This window comes from Ranitomeya variabilis, chromosome 2 (assembly GCF_051348905.1).
Source record: "Ranitomeya variabilis isolate aRanVar5 chromosome 2, aRanVar5.hap1, whole genome shotgun sequence".
Lineage (NCBI taxonomy): Eukaryota > Metazoa > Chordata > Amphibia > Anura > Dendrobatidae > Ranitomeya > Ranitomeya variabilis.
The window spans coordinates 1,025,666,508-1,025,682,660 of record NC_135233.1 but is presented as its reverse complement, the minus strand read 5'-3'; the positions used below and the strand labels follow the sequence as shown (position 1 = coordinate 1,025,682,660).

The 16,153-nt window shown below is 41.7% G+C and overlaps 1 protein-coding gene across 1 annotated transcript in view; it reads left to right on the top strand.

Moving 5' to 3' along the window:
• PXDN (peroxidasin) overlaps positions 1-16,153 on the top strand; it is a 167,950-nt gene that overhangs the window by 137,917 nt on the left and 13,880 nt on the right. The window contains exons 14-18 of the mRNA XM_077291345.1: positions 1,941-2,097; positions 10,096-10,204; positions 10,772-10,929; positions 11,322-12,825; positions 15,219-15,353. Of these exons, the coding sequence (XP_077147460.1) occupies positions 1,941-2,097; positions 10,096-10,204; positions 10,772-10,929; positions 11,322-12,825; positions 15,219-15,353 (2,063 nt within the window). The remainder of the gene's footprint in view (positions 1-1,940; positions 2,098-10,095; positions 10,205-10,771; positions 10,930-11,321; positions 12,826-15,218; positions 15,354-16,153) is intronic.

The following is a 16,153-nucleotide window of genomic DNA, read 5'->3' as shown; positions in this document are numbered from 1 at the left end:
AAAGATGTGTAAAACCTGCGCGGCCAATGGAATTCCAGGACACGATGTATTCGTAAATAGCCTTTTCATAAATGTTATTTCCGAATACATTGTGTCCTGGAATTCCATCAGCAGCGCAGGTTTTACACATCTTTCCTGGAACAGCAACTTTTCAGTGTGACGACCCGTGTATGGCAGCAGCTGTCTGATGTCATTTCAGTGGTTGGAAACGTGCAGCCATACCAGGACCAGGTGAGCCTGGCCTAGCTCGTCCCTTCACTCTGTCTACCAGTTATAACCCTATTTTGCGCTTGTTTTGCACTCAGTATTTCCACTGCAAATACATGCTTTGAACAGTCAGTTTCTGCTGACAGATTTTTTTATCCATCTCCGATTTCCATGGAGATATTTGTCAAACTAAGCCTTTATCATTGTGTAGTTAACTGTTAATCTAACGATCCTAAACTTGAATATCTATGGTCAACTCCGTTGTTTAAAGCGTAAACATCATTTTTTTTTTTCTTTCATAAATCCAATCGTTTGGCGACCATAAGTTAACAAATCTCACCAGAGGAATCTGCCTCTTTCCCCCTTCGGACCTCTTTCCCCCTTCGGACCTCTTTCCCCCTTCGGACCTCTTTCCCCCTTCGGACCTCTTTCCCCCTTCGGACCTCTTTCCCCCTTCGGACCTCTTTCCCCCTTCGGACCTCTTTCCCCCTTCGGACCTCTTTCCCCCTTCGGACCTCTTTCCCCCTTCGGACCTCTTTCCCCCTTCGGACCTCTTTCCCCCTTCGGACCTCTTTCCCCCTTCGGACCTCTTTCCCCCTTCGGACCTCTTTCCCCCTTCGGACCTCTTTCCCCCTTCGGACCTCTTTCCCCCTTCGGACCTCTTTCCCCCTTCGGACCTCTTTCCCCCTTCGGACCTCTTTCCCCCTTCGGACCTCTTTCCCCCTTCGGACCTCTTTCCCCCTTCGGACCTCTTTCCCCCTTCGGACCTCTTTCCCTTCCTGGACTGATCATTCACTTTCAATTCATAGGTAAAATCTGTATTGAGTGAAGACAAACTTTTGTATTACTGACATAGTAGATGACAGTTGGTGCTTTTAAGATCCTATCCCCATATGTCGTAGGTGTAATAATAATATTAGCAAAACTCTCCACTTAGAAATATAGTATAGTTCTTCTCATTCGCTATGTCTTTCCTCATGTGCGGGCATTGCAGGACCTTAGGTATCCATGGTTATGACCACTAGCAACTGTCACTATATCGTGGTCGTAAGCATGGATACCAAAGGTCCTGCAATGCCTGCACGTGAGGAAAGAGATACCGAATGAGAAGAACTATGCTACATTTCTAAGTGGAGGTATTTGCTAATATTATTATTATTACACCTACTACATATTTGGATAGGATCTTGGAAATAGGAATACCCCTTTAAGTTTTCCATATAACTTTATGAGCACCAACTGCTATCTCCCATTTCATTAATGGGAAAGTCTGTGTTAACTAAAGACAGATTTTCCCCATAAATTAGGAATTTTGAAAATGAATGTTGAGTCCTGGCAGGGAAAGAACGAGATTTTGTATGCCCTCCCCTTGTTTGCGTGGTTTTCTTCCTGGCTCTCCGGTTTCCTACCACATTCTGGATATACTGATAGGGAATCTAGATTGTGAGCCCCATTGGGGTCAGTGATGATAATGTATGTAAAGCGCTGTGGAATATGATAGCGCTATATAAGTGAAGCAATAATAAAATAATAATTTCACTTATTAGATATGTTACAAAGGTTCTAATTTTCATGTACATTATTAATTTCTGAAAAAATAATTAGGCAATTGTTTCTTTTTTAAGAGTTTTTTTTGTTGTCTTGGTAAAAAGATTCGTTTTTGAGCCTCAAAAGGGGTCAGAATTATTTGGTGCTATGTGGATACTGTGAAATAAATGATTGTATTGTTGTAGGATGGCATACAAGTAACTGAAAGTGGGAAATTCCATATTAGCCCGAATGGCTATTTAGCCATCCACGATGTTGGCCCAGCAGACCAAGGTCGATATGAATGCGTAGCAAGAAATAGTATTGGGTATTCTGCCACAAGCATGGTTCTGACTGTGACCGGTAAGATCATTATTTAGCTTTTTCGCTGATGGAGCCCACCATGTGGTTAATACCTAATCTTAGCCATTGTTAATGCTCAGAATGGAAATGGGGAAGAAAATCCAAGAAAGAAAAAAAGACTTTGACTTTAATGTTGCTGCTGTGTCATTAGTCATTTTGGTCCAGTGTACTGATTAAGGCTACAAGGGGGTGCGGAAGCAGCAGTCGCACCCTGGGGTCCCAAAGCCTTCTTGGCTGCACAAGATCACACCATAGTTATAAATAACACATAACAGGTAGTGCATTGAAGCCCTGGTTCTTCATATATCTCCTCTGGCAATGTATGATGTGATCTGTCCTATCCAAAAAAAAGAAGTTAGTATGTTCATGTATTCTCTATGTGTCTTATTTAAAGGGGTTGTCCAACAGTGGACAACCTGTTATGTACTGTATGTTAATAAGGGGCTGCATAAAATATAAAAAAATCAATTTTGCCTCCCAGACCGATGTCGTTCCTTCTCTCTCAGCCCTTTCTCCCAGTGATCTCGTGATATAAACAATATCGCAAGAGGAAAAGCAGCCTTCACTATTCTTGTAGAGCAGACAGTGGGGACATTTATAAGGGGTTGTCCATTAGTAGAGACATTTATATGGTCATTTCCAGTAGTGGGGACATTTTATATGGGGTTGTCCAGTAGTGGGGATGAGGAGATACACCATTGTATATTAATTAACCAGATTACTATTTTTAGCAAACCAAGAAGAATAGACTGTTATCTGTATGTTGGCTTTTGAATTTGTGTTGGTCAAGAAAACAAACTTTTGCTTGTGTAAGCCTGTAATATTGACATTTCATATAACATCGTGCTCTTATCCGGATGACAAGTGATGTTTACTGATATGCTAATTATGTATTGTATAGGCTAGATAGTTTGGTGACTTTGAAAACGGGAGAAAAAACTATGCAAGCAGATCAAATTATCAAGTAATGCTACTTGATCTCATCTCCATTCTTTCCCTTTTTGTCAATCCTAAATGAAGGACACTTGTTGAGTATAAAAAGAGGTTACATACCTCTATAGCGAGAGACAGACAGAGATTCTGCCAAGACATCCAAACATCATGGCTCCATCACGAGGGACACGGATCTATCATGCCACAGGAAACAACCTAGGGGACATCGGCCAAAGTTGGAAGAATATACGGTAGATCTGCTATGTTGACCATTGCTGAATAGTGATGAGCAAATACACTCGTTACTCGAGATTTCCCAAGCACGCTCAGGTGTCCTCCGAATATTTTTTTAGTGCTCGGAGTTTTAGTTTTTAGCGCCGCAGCTGAATGATTTACATCTGTTAGCCAGCATAAGTACATGTGGGGGTTCCCTAGCAACCAGGCAACCCCCCATGTACTTATGCTGGCTAACAGATGTAAATCATTCAGCTGCGGCGCTAAAAACTAAATCTCCGGGCACTAAAAAATACTCGGAACACACCCGAGCGTGCTCGGGAAATCTCGAGTAACGAGTATATTCGCTCATCACTATTGCTGAACCATGGATATGTTTGGAGGAAGGCAGGATTGGGACCCGCCGGTCGCCTGGCTCCATGGAGATGTTAGGAGAAGCCAAGATGTAACCTCGGGTCAACGGACCTTGTACCTGAAAGGATTGTCATCTTCCTAAACTTGTCGTTACCTCCTCTCTATGCGTTTGACACAGGTGGGGTAATCGACCCTGGAAGATGAAGCCAGGTTGTGACCCTCAGGTCAACTGGTCTTGTTCCTGAATGGACTGTCCTCTTCCTACACTTGTCGTTACCTCCTCTGTGTGCATGCCACAGGTGGGGTAGTCGACCCTGGGAGCACTGAAGTAACAGCTGCCATTATCTCAGCGAGTCTGCGAAAGGATGAAGCTCTGTAATGTGCACCATCTTGGGGTATTTTGCTGGGACTATTCTACATGTTATCTGCCTGTTTTGTGGTTCAATAAAGCATTGCCACACTGTTTTACCCTCACCCTGTGTTGTCTGAGTAGTGTTATGCCCACAATGAAACAGAGAGCTGGCGTTCGGAGGGATGATCACTGGATGATCACTGGTTCATGCGGTTTCGGCTAGCAGACAGGGGAGCCCCCTGACCGTCCTTGTCTCCACATTTATGGTGGCAGCGGTGGGATACTACTCAGCCTGGTGGAACTGGGGGAGCTGCAGGGGACTGGTTTTCTCAGACACCTTCCAGGGCTCCATAACCGTAGAGGCATACAGACAGACCTTGCAGACTATTGATGAGGCATGTACATCAGGTTTCAGACGCTACTGTGTCCAACCCCACCAAGTCGGCCTTGGGAAGAAAACCAGAATGGATGTATAGCTGCAACAAGAAAACGGAAACTACAGGAGCTGTGCCAGCTTTCATGGATTGAATGGAATTTAATCCATTAACTATAGAATGCGGAGGAGGCCATGTGTGGACACAATGGATGCCAATTGTTTCTCATCAATTACGTGTGGAGTATATTTTCACAAGCAGGACATGGAATATGCTCTGAGTAAACTGGATGATAGAAAGTTTTGTGTCATAATGGTGAGACCTCTTAACATTCCTGACTGTGCTTAAAGACATGTTGTAGACTGTTCCCCATAAGTGGAGAAGGATGATCGGAATCCTATCACGTCTGGCTAATTAAGATTCGGGAGCAATGTGGAGACACATCATTGTATCTTAATTAACCAGACGACTAATTTTAGCAAACCAAGAAGAATAGACTATTACCTGGATGTTGGCTTTTGAGTATGTATTGGTCAAGAAAACACTTTTGCTTGTGTAAGCCTGTAATATTGACATTTCATATGACCTATTGCGTTCTTATCCTTGATGACTAGTGATGTTTACTGATATGCTAATTATGCATTGTGTAGGCTAGATAGTTTGGTGACTTCGAAAACAGGGTAGGAAAAATTATGCAAATAGATCAAATCAAGCAATGCTACTTGATATAATCTCCATTCTCACCTTTTGTTAATACTGAATGAAGGACACTTAAGTATAAAAAGAGGTGACATGCCTCTATAGAGAGAGAGACAGACAGATTCTGCCAAGACATCCAAACATCCAGGGGACCCTACAGGACTGCTGCCAATACATCATGGCTCTATCATGAGGGACTCAGATCTATTATTCTTCAGGAAACCACCTAGGGGACCTTGGCCCTGGTTGGAAGAATATAGATCTGCTCCATTGACCATCGCTGAACCGTGGATACGTTTGGAGAAAGCCAGGATTGGGACCCGCCAGTTTCCTGTCTCCATGGAGATGTTTGAAGAATCCAGGTTGTGACTCTCGGGTCAACTGTCCTTGTACCTGAATGGTTTGTCATCTTCCTAAGCTTGTCGTTTCCTCCTCTTGGTGCCACAGGTGGGGTAGTCGACCCTGGAAACTCTTAAGTAACAGCTGCGGCGAGTTAGCGGAAGGGTAAGACTCTGTAATGTGCACCATCTTGGGGTATTTTGCTGGGACTGTTCTATGTGTTATCTGCCTGTTTTGTGGTTCAATAAAGCATTGCCACACTGTTTTACCCTCACTCTGTGTTGTCTGAGTAGCGTATGCCCACGTTAAATGATCCCTGGTCCATGCGGTTTTGACTAGCAGACTGGGGCGTCTGACGACCGGTCTGTCTGTACTAGTCTGTTAAGGGTGAGACGGACCAAAGATTTGGTTGTTTATGCAAAGTTAATGGCATTGGCCAATGTTAACCTGATGTGTAAGGGGATATTTAACACTTGACCTCCTGTTCTTTCCCACCTATTTGAAGTGAAATAAGTTGACATCTTGCAATTAGACAAATGTAAAACATTTTAACATATACACGGCATCACTCACTGATTGTCTGATAAATCTGCACAATAAAGCCAATTTAAAAGAATTGAAAAATGATGGCTCATAAATTCTGGGCTTAGGTGCCCAAAGGCTGTCAAAAGATTGTCCTTACGGAAAGAATAGGTAGCTACATTTTTTTTTTTTAACACTTTTTTTTTCCTAAATCTGACCCAAGCTTTTTTTTTTTTTTAAATTTAACCCAGTGTAATGTATCCACAGAGCATTTTTCCTTTCTCCTAGTGTTGTTGTTGGTTGCTGGTTTCTATAGGCAGCAAAGTCTGTTTTCCTTCTAAACAACTTTCATAAATGTGTTCCATGTATCAAACTGCTAAAAAAAAAAATTGCCTTTGTCGCCTATAACGACCAATCAGATCTCTGCTTTACTAATTTAGGACTTATCATGCCTCTGCACGTATGCCTCACATGTAAAGCAAAAACGCAATGTGAAATAAACCCTAGAGCTCGTTCACACGACCATATTTTAAGTCCGAGTTGTCTGTCTGTTGGTCCAGTTTCCATCTATTCCCAGCTCCACCCAAACACCCCCGCAAAATAACCTAATACATCCGCTTTTGGGGAGACATTATGAATCCAGCTGCTTTACTAGTATTTAATTACAAAAAATAGACAGCCCTCACAAATTCTGGATTATCGGCAATTATAACTGTATAATGTATTGTTGCTTCATGTAATTAGGATAGATAACATTCTAAGGAACCATTATTGAAAAGTGGATGTGATATGTAAAAATGACACTATGGTTGTAGTTCTCAGGAGTTGGCGCACATTGGACATAGACCACAGCCACCTTGGGCTCAAGAATTAAAATCTATGTGAAGGCACTGAAAACCTTAATTCCTGTAAAACCTGACTCCATCTTGATTCTGTTTTCTGCCTCGGGCCCTTTCCTTTTAGTTATCTTGGGCTTTTAGCAATTCTTAAGTTTAGATGAAGTAACTGCTGTACCTTGAAGTAGTTTTGCATCCTTTAGATAATTTGTTCTACTGATCTTTTCCTTTTATTCCACATCTGTTAACTTTAAATAACTTCGTAATTAGTAGTTACTGCTCAGTCTCGGTGGGAAGATCTTGTGTTTAATGTCTTGGGTTGATGACTTGATAATACGACTATTACTGAGCGAACAGAATATTCTTTAGATTGTAATATGGGCTGAAGAGTCTCCCGTCTGAGTCACCCCATATTTAATAGCACAGCAGTGCCTTTTGCATAATGGTTCCAATAAGTCTGCATTTTTCAGACTGATTTGGTATACCGAGGGGAAAAAAAAGTATTTAGTCAGCCACCAATTGTGCAAGTTCTCCCACTTAAAAAGATGAGAGAAGCCTGTAATTGACATCATAGGTGGACCACAGCTATGAGAGGCAAAATGAGAAAACAAATCCAGAAAATCACCTTGTCTGATTTGGCAAGATTTATTTTGCAAATTATGGTGGAAAATAAGTATTTGGTCATTAACAAAAGTTCATCTGAATATTTTGTTATATATGCTTTGTTATCAATGACAGAGGTCAAACGTGTTCTGTAAGTCTTCACAAGGTTGGCGCACACTGTTGGTGGTATGTTGGCCCATTCCTCCATGCAGATCTCCTCTAGAGCAGTGATGTTTTGGCCTGTCTCTGGGCAACACAGACTTTCAACTCCTTCCAAAGGTTTTCTATGGGGTTGAGATCTGGAGACTGGCTAGGCCACTCCTTCACAGGCTTCGTACGAAGCCACTCCTTCGTTGCCCTGGCAGTGTGCTTGGGATCACTATCATGCTGAAAGACCCATCCACATTTCATCTTCAATGCTCTTGCTGATGGAAGGAGGTTTGCACTCATAATCTCACGATACATGGCCCCATTCATTCTTTCATGTACAAGAATCAGTCGTCCTGGTCCCTTTGCAGAGAAACAGCCCCAAATCATGATGTTGCCACCCACATGCTTCACAGTAGGTATGGTGTTCTTTGGATGCAACTCCACATTCTCCTCCAAACACGACGAGTCTTGTTTCTACCAAACAGTTCTACTTTGGTTTCATTAGACCATATGACATTCTCCCAATACTCTTCTGGATAATCCAGATGCTCTCCAGCAAACTTCAGAGGGGCCCAGACATGTACTGGCTTAAGCAGGAGGACACGTCTGGCACTGCAGGATCTTAGTCCCTGGCGGCGTAGTGTGTTACTGATGGTTTGCTTTGTTACGGTGGTCCCAGCTCTATGCAGGTCATTCACTAGGTCCCCCCGTGTGGTTCTGGGATTTTTGCTCACCGTTCATGTGATCATTTTGACCCCATGGGGTGAGATATTGTGTGGAGCCCCAGATCGAGGGAGATTCAGTGGTCTTGTATGTCTTCCATTTTCTTATTATTGCTCACACAGTTGATTTCATCACACCAAGCTGCTTGCCTATTGCAGGTTCAATCTTCCCAGCCTGGTGCAGGGCTACAATTTAGTTTCTTGCGTCCTTCGACAGCTCTTTGGTCTTCACCATAGTGGAGTTTGGAGTGTGACTGTTTGAGGTTGTGGACAGGTGTCTTTTATACTGATACTAAGTTCAAACAGGAGCCATTACTACAGGTAATGAGTGGAGGACAGAGGAGCCTCTTAAAGAAGAAGTTATAGGTCTGTGAGAGCCAGAAATCTTGCATGTTTTTATGTGACCAAATACTTATTTTCCACCATAATTTGCAAAAAAAAATCTTGCCAAATCAGACAAGGTGATTTTCTGGATTTGTTTTCTCATTTTGACTCTCATAGTTGTGGTCTACCTATGATGTCAATTACAAGCCTCTCTCCTCTTTTTAAGTGGGAGAAATTGCACAATTGGTGGCTAAAAACTTATTTCCCCGCTGTAGCTGCAATTATGAACAACAATTCTAATCTAATTAAGATCAGACCATAGATATTACATCAACGTCTGCGTTCAATCTGTAGGATTAGCTATTGCCAATCTTCCATTGACTAGACCTATCAGACATTTATGATTTATACATTTGACTTAAATGATTGTGTTAAAATTTCCTGTTTAGAATTGTTGCACTTAAGGCCCTGATACACATTAGAGTATATTGGCTGAACCAGGCGTGATCGGCGGGATTGTGACATTCCAATGTGTATGGGGGTCTGGGAGAGTTGGGAGAGAGAAGGATTTTCAACAGATGGTCCTTTTATTCTCAGAGAACTAATCTTTCCTAGAAAACACAAGTGCGCTTATCCGAGCTTGCTGTTGGCCGAGCTATCGTTCGATTGGCTGCTGTCTAATGTGTATGGAGTTTTTAGGAGTTCGAAAGTTTATGAACTTTTGTCAGTTGTCAATTCTAAAATGAAAAGTCTGCAGTCGCTCGGTGTGACTGCAGACTTATGATTCCCCCCAGTGCAGGCACTTTACGCTGCAAGGATTTGCTGTTGTCTGCGCTGGGATCGGTGATTAGGTATGCAATCTGCATATCCCGGCCACATTCCGACTAGACTGCTTCTGCCCTGGAGTATGCATATTTCCTGCTTGACTTCAGGCGCAGACTAAGGCAAATCCTCAGAGCGCACAGTGCGTGCACTGGGAGGATTCACAAGTCTGCAGTCACACAGAGCGATTGCAGACTCCATTCTGGACAGGACAACCCCATTAGTGAAATTCACAGATTGATCAACTCCTATTCTATCAAGTTTAAAGAAAAAAAGATTAAACTTCCTTTAAAGGAGTTGTTAGTTTAACTTCTTTGTGATGCCAATTGTTATATCGTGATATATATAATTGATATAGTGTCTGCCATTACTATCAGTTGTGCGCTATCATTCCACCGTCTGACTCCTCGAACTGGAAAGAACCCTTTTAGTGTAAGTTGTAATTGCATTGTAAACGGTTGATTTTTACATGTTGTTATACATGTGCTCACTTCATTAGTAAGCTATAACAGGCCATTTATGTATTAACTCCTAAAATTGTCTATAGCAACCAGTAACTGGGACCAAAAATGGAGCCGCTACTTGGGACACTTTAGGGTCAGTTGTTGTATTGGGTCATAAATACGGTCCATCAAAGGGTTCTGTATTTAGCAAATTATGTGGAAACAAATTTTTTTTTATTAATTAATTATGAATGCAGAACTTACTATTTCTGATTTTTTTTTTTTTTTAAGTTCCTGAAGTCAGTCGTACCGGGGACCCCTTTGTTACTGTGTCTATTAATGAAGCCATTGCTACAGTTGACAGAGCGATAAATTCAACAAGATCGCATTTATTTGACAGGTATTTACATTTGTAATTAATGAATGAGAGTATGGTTACTGTTACCTCTTCAGACACTTGTCGTACAGACGTGGGTAGTGTTACCCACCCAGGAATCTATTGTTTAGTTATAGACTGGCATCACAGTGGTATCCTCTGCAAAGACATTTCCTAATAAAGCCTCCTTGTTGCTGGCGCTTGTGCCAATGCTCCATATCCTGAGTTCCCTGCCAGTTTTGCTAGGTGACAGATGATTTAATTATACTTTTATATTGGAAAAAGCGCGCAAGTCAAGGCCGTCAACAAGTAATTCTTCTCTCAGGCTGCAGTGCACTCCATCACTAATATGCGCTAAAGCAGTAAAAATATGCTTGCTTATCACTCTTACTATTATATTTAACATTTATGCAGCTGTCTGGTGGACATTTCCGAAGAAGCCAATTCCTACAATGAAATGATCGTTTATTTTGCAGCAAGTTTACTTGCAGTCCTATGCAAAATAACAGAGAATATGAGTCAATTTGCCTATAGCTATACGATGTGTGTGGTTACATTTACTCATTTGTCACCACTTTTCATTTCTTCTAGTCGTCCCCGCTCTCCTAATGACCTTCTGGCCCTCTTCCGTTATCCCAGAGATCCATACACAGTAGAACAAGCTAGAGCCGGGGAAATATTTGAGCGAACCCTCCAGCTTATACAAGACCATGTTCAGAATGGATTGATGGTTGATGTAAATGGGACAAGTAAGTATTCCTAAGCATTCCATCTATATTGTGTTCTCCTCACTCCTCAGAGCGGCCAACTAGAATCTAGATCTTGGATTTCGCAGTCAGCTCTTGTAACTCTGCTTGGTAAATAATCTCTGGATTACTTGGGGCTCAGACCATCTTTTTTTCTGGGGTACCAACTTTAAAGGCTTACTATTATTTAGTTTAGTAGATATGATTAAAGGAAAACCACCCAAAATGATGGTTCAAGCCAAGCACAGGCTCTCAACGCTTCCTTGGTGTAGCTGAGTACTTTGGCAAGTCACTACAGCTGAAATGTTGGTGTATACATTCTGGTCTTAATTTTTCTACATTTTTTCACTTTTACCTTTTTGTTTTTTCACCTTGTGTTTTCTCGTATTGTTTAGGTTATCACTACAACGATCTTGTATCACCGCACTACCTTACCCTCATTGCCAATCTCTCTGGATGTAGAGCTCAGAGGCGGCTAAATAATTGCACTAACATGTGCTTTCATCAGAAGTACAGAACCCATGATGGCACTTGCAATAATCTCCAGCATCCAATGTGGGGAGCATCTTTGACCGCCTTTGAACGGCTGTTAAAATCCGTATATGAGAATGGATTTAATCTACCAAGGGGTGTAAGTGCTGGTAGACTCTATAATGGCTATTCTCTTCCTCTGCCGCGCATGGTTTCTACCACCTTGATTGGAACACATACAATTACGCCAGATGAACAGTTCACTCACATGTTAATGCAGTGGGGACAGTTCCTTGATCATGACCTGGACTCTACAGTAGTCGCACTAAGCCAAGCCCGATTTTCTGATGGGCAGGATTGCAGTTCAGTCTGTACAAATGATGCCCCGTGCTTTCCGGTCATGATTCCACCGAATGATCCACGAGTCAGGAATAACGCTCGCTGTATGTTCTTTGTGCGTTCTAGTCCCGTTTGCGGAAGTGGAATGACCTCCTTGCTAATGAACTCTGTCTATCCTCGAGAACAGATGAACCAGTTGACCTCTTACATTGATGCTTCGAATGTCTATGGAAGCTCCGATCACGAAGCCCAGGAGATCAGAGATTCTGCGAGTCACAGGGGTCTTTTAAAGCAGGGCATTGTTCAGCGATCTGGAAAACCACTTCTACCGTTTGCCACCGGACCACCTACTGAGTGTATGAGGGATGAAAATGAAAGCCCTATCCCATGCTTCTTAGCTGGTGATTTCCGAGCTAACGAACAGCTAGGTCTAACAAGCATGCACACTGTGTGGTTTAGGGAGCATAATAGAATTGCTGCAGAATTGCTGAGATTAAACCCTCATTGGGATGGCGATACAATTTACCATGAAGCTCGGAAGATAGTAGGAGCTGAAATGCAACACATAACATATGGCCATTGGCTGCCTAAGATTTTTGGAGAAGTTGGCATGAGAATGCTTGGGGATTATGCAGGCTATGACCCCAGTGTAAATTCTGGAATTCTCAATGAGTTTGCAACGGCCGCTTTTAGATTCGGTCACACACTTATCAACCCTATTCTTTACCGACTGGATGAAAACTTCCAACCGATTCCACAGGGTCATTTACCTCTACACAAGGCTTTTTTCTCTCCATACAGAATTGTAAATGAAGGTGGCATTGATCCTCTTCTCCGAGGCCTTTTTGGGGTTGCCGGCAAAATGCGTGTTACCTCTCAGCTGTTAAACACAGAGCTGACAGAAAAGCTCTTCTCGATGGCACATACTGTAGCACTGGATTTGGCTGCAATCAATATTCAGAGAGGACGTGATCATGGAATACCTCCATATCATGACTTTCGGGTTTTCTGTAATCTCTCGACTACTCACACTTTCGAAGACTTGAGGAATGAAATTAAGAATCCAGACGTCATTGAAAAACTAAGAAGGTAAACTTCTTATTCTAATGTTTGGTTCATTATTAAAGGGGAATTTCCTTTGTATACATTTGTCAGACCAACAGAATATGCCATAAATGTACAATAGATGTGAGTCCCACCAATGGAACCCGCATAGATCTTGAGAGTGGGGCCTGTCTCTGGCCGCTGTCAGTGGAAAAGGAGCCAGAATTACCATATAAAAGAGAGCTGGGGAGAGACCATCACCACTGAATAGCTTGATGGGGGCCCTTCCTCAAGAATCATGAGATCACATCGGTAGGATTCAGATCTATCACATACTTATGCCAAAACATATATGATATGGGAATATCCTTATTTAAGATACATTTTATTAAACTAAAATGATACAGTACAAATAATTTTCACTCATGTAGGTTGTTGTGTTGCCATTTTATGTTGAGCAATTGTAGATGTTTCTGATGTGCAAAGATTGCCTAAAAACAGGATCTTTAGTGCCTTATGAAATGAATGTGCGATGTGCAGGTCTTGGATGGACTATTACTTAAGCTCCAGTATTTGTGGGGAATTGAAGTCACTTTTCTTAGTTGTCATTTTTGGTGCCAAATTCATAAAAACGTAGCACACAATTGCATGTTGTCGCAGAAAATTGCTGTAAAATTTTGGCATACTCAAAAAGTGGGGCAGACTGACTAAAATGATGAATCAGGCTAAGAATTGCTAGACTGCACCCTAAAAGTGTGGGGGGGGGGGGAAGGCAAGGACATAAAATAGACTTAAAAAAAGGTGCAAATAGTATAATGAATTGCGAGCAAACAACAAAAAATTTCACAAAACTAGACAAAAAAACTTGCAAAGGCAATGATAAATCAGGCCATAGTGTTATTCTGCTACTTACTGATTCTAATGTACAACCGCAAACTTTCCAAATTCCCTTATGCACATAAACATCTGGCTCGGCCAAGCATTCGTGTGTTCTGAATAGGGACAGGAAAGAGACTAAATTCTAGACATGATTTCTCCCTGAAAACAAAGGATCGGTCATCGAAATTACACCTGCCCAACTTCTCTCCCCCGACATCATCAGTCAGAATTCAATTGTCATAATTCGACGGCCAGATGAGTATTTTGTGGCAGTCGGACCGCCTCCTACCGTCTAGCTTTTCCAACTTTCCTGTTGATTAGCTGGTGTAGTGCTACATCACAATATGTCAAACGGCAGTGATGTTGCGCCAGGATGGCTAATCAAAAGATAAGCGGGATGATGGGGGAAGAGAGTATCTCATTCACAGGAAACCCTTCTGGGTCACGTCCCATGAATTGATGTGAACACTCTAGTCACGAGACAATGACAGCTCAATGTATTCCCTATTTTAGCTTTGTGCTTACTCTCACTGAAGATTCCGGTCTATGGGCTAAAGAAAAGGGCCGCTTGATATCAACAGCTTCCATTGTGATGGAACTAGCCTGGCTATAGTTTACACGGAAGGTTATTTATTTAAATGGTTCCTCATGTAATATTCCGTATACCCTGCAGCACCTGCTTCATTCCAGAGGTTGTCCTTGTAAGACAGCCAAATCAATGGTTTTATTTGTATGTATTGTATTACATTAGAAATGCAATGTCTTCTTTTTGTTATGATCAGCAGCTGCATTAAGGTTTTTATTCCTTAAAGCAAACCTGTCAGCAGGTTTTTGCTAAGTAAACTACAGGCATTTTCAGATTGGCAATGTTAAACTGATTAAAATTATACTTGGGGTGAAGAAATCTGTCTTGTGGTTCTTGTGTAATCAGTGTTAGAAATTTTGAGTTAATGAGATGCCTGTGCTCCATGGTGGGACTGTAGGCAGTCTTATCTTCCTGCTCTAGGCCAGAGAAACCAAGAAGAGACCTGCCCACAGGCCTCCAAAGCACAACCATGTTCCTCATCATAGAGACAGAGACAGACTGCTTAGGAGTGGCCTGTCTGACTCTGCCTATAGTCCCGCCCTGAAGCATGGGCATCTCATTAACTGAAACTTGTAAAACTGATTACACAAGACAGATTGTTTCACCCCAAGTATCATTTTAATCAGTTTAACACTGCTTGTAGTTTATGTAGCTGTCCTGCTGACAGGTTCACTTTAATATTTTCAAATTTCTTAGCATTTCCTGTTTGCTTAGTGGATGAAGCCAACTTCTATGGGCAGTAATTGCATCTTCACAGCCACATTGCATCGCTTTCTACCATATTGCTTTGAGTTTGTGCAACATTACCATTTGCCAGAAAGGAGGCTACTGGATTTTTTTTCTAGTTTTCAGTAACCCTTTTTACTCATTCTTCAGCAGACCACTTTACTCTTCTCATTTATACTTTAATTGCCATCTTGGTATTATTTTATCTTGGTAATGAGTGCATTTTTATTATCTTTTTTTTCCTCAGGTTATATGGCTCTCCTCTAAATATTGATCTATTCCCAGCACTTATGTCAGAAGATATTATTCCAGGTAGCAGGTTGGGACCTACACTGATGTGCCTACTCACTACTCAGTTCAGAAACGTTAGGAATGGTGACAGGTAGGAGTATCTTACTACTAATTATAGCGTTATACTTTCTTAAATAGTTTCTCTTAATCCTCATGAAATAACAATCCTGGGGAATTGTATGCCTCTTTGTGACTTTCCTTAATTTCTTTTGATAATTTATTTCTTTTGATAATTTTGATTGTTCTTCAACTTTATCAATACTAAAAAAATCAAAAGTGAAAGTGTAGGCCCCTTAAAAAATTGTGAGGAAAGAATGGTTGTAGATGACGAGGAAAAAGCTAATATATTAAATACCTTCTTTTCCACGGTATTCACTGTGAAAAATAAAATGCTAGGTGAAATGCCAATAGACAAAGAAAACCCTATATTAAGGGTCACCAATCTAACCCAAGAAGAGGTACAAAACCGGCTAAATAAGATTAAAATAGATAGACGGCGCCTGTGCGGCCAGTGCGGCCACTGTTATGATCTGGTGGCCTAAGAGCAGCATGAGACGTACTCTGGAGAAGGTGGTACCTGTACTGACCGCAGACCCTGAACTTAACACCGCAACTAGAAGTAGCCGTGGAATGTACCTAGCGCTCCCTGGACATCTCGACACAGCCGGAGGACTAATTACCCCTAGAGATAGAAAATTATCTTGCCTCAGAGAAAATTCCCAAAGGATAGGCAGCCCCCCACAAATATTGACTGTGAGAGGAGAGGGAAAAAACATACACAGACTGAAATCAGAATTTAGCAAAGGAGGCCACTTCTAGCTAAATAGAAAGGATAGGACAGAGTACTATGCGGTCAGTATTGAAACACTAGAAAATATCCACCACAGAAAA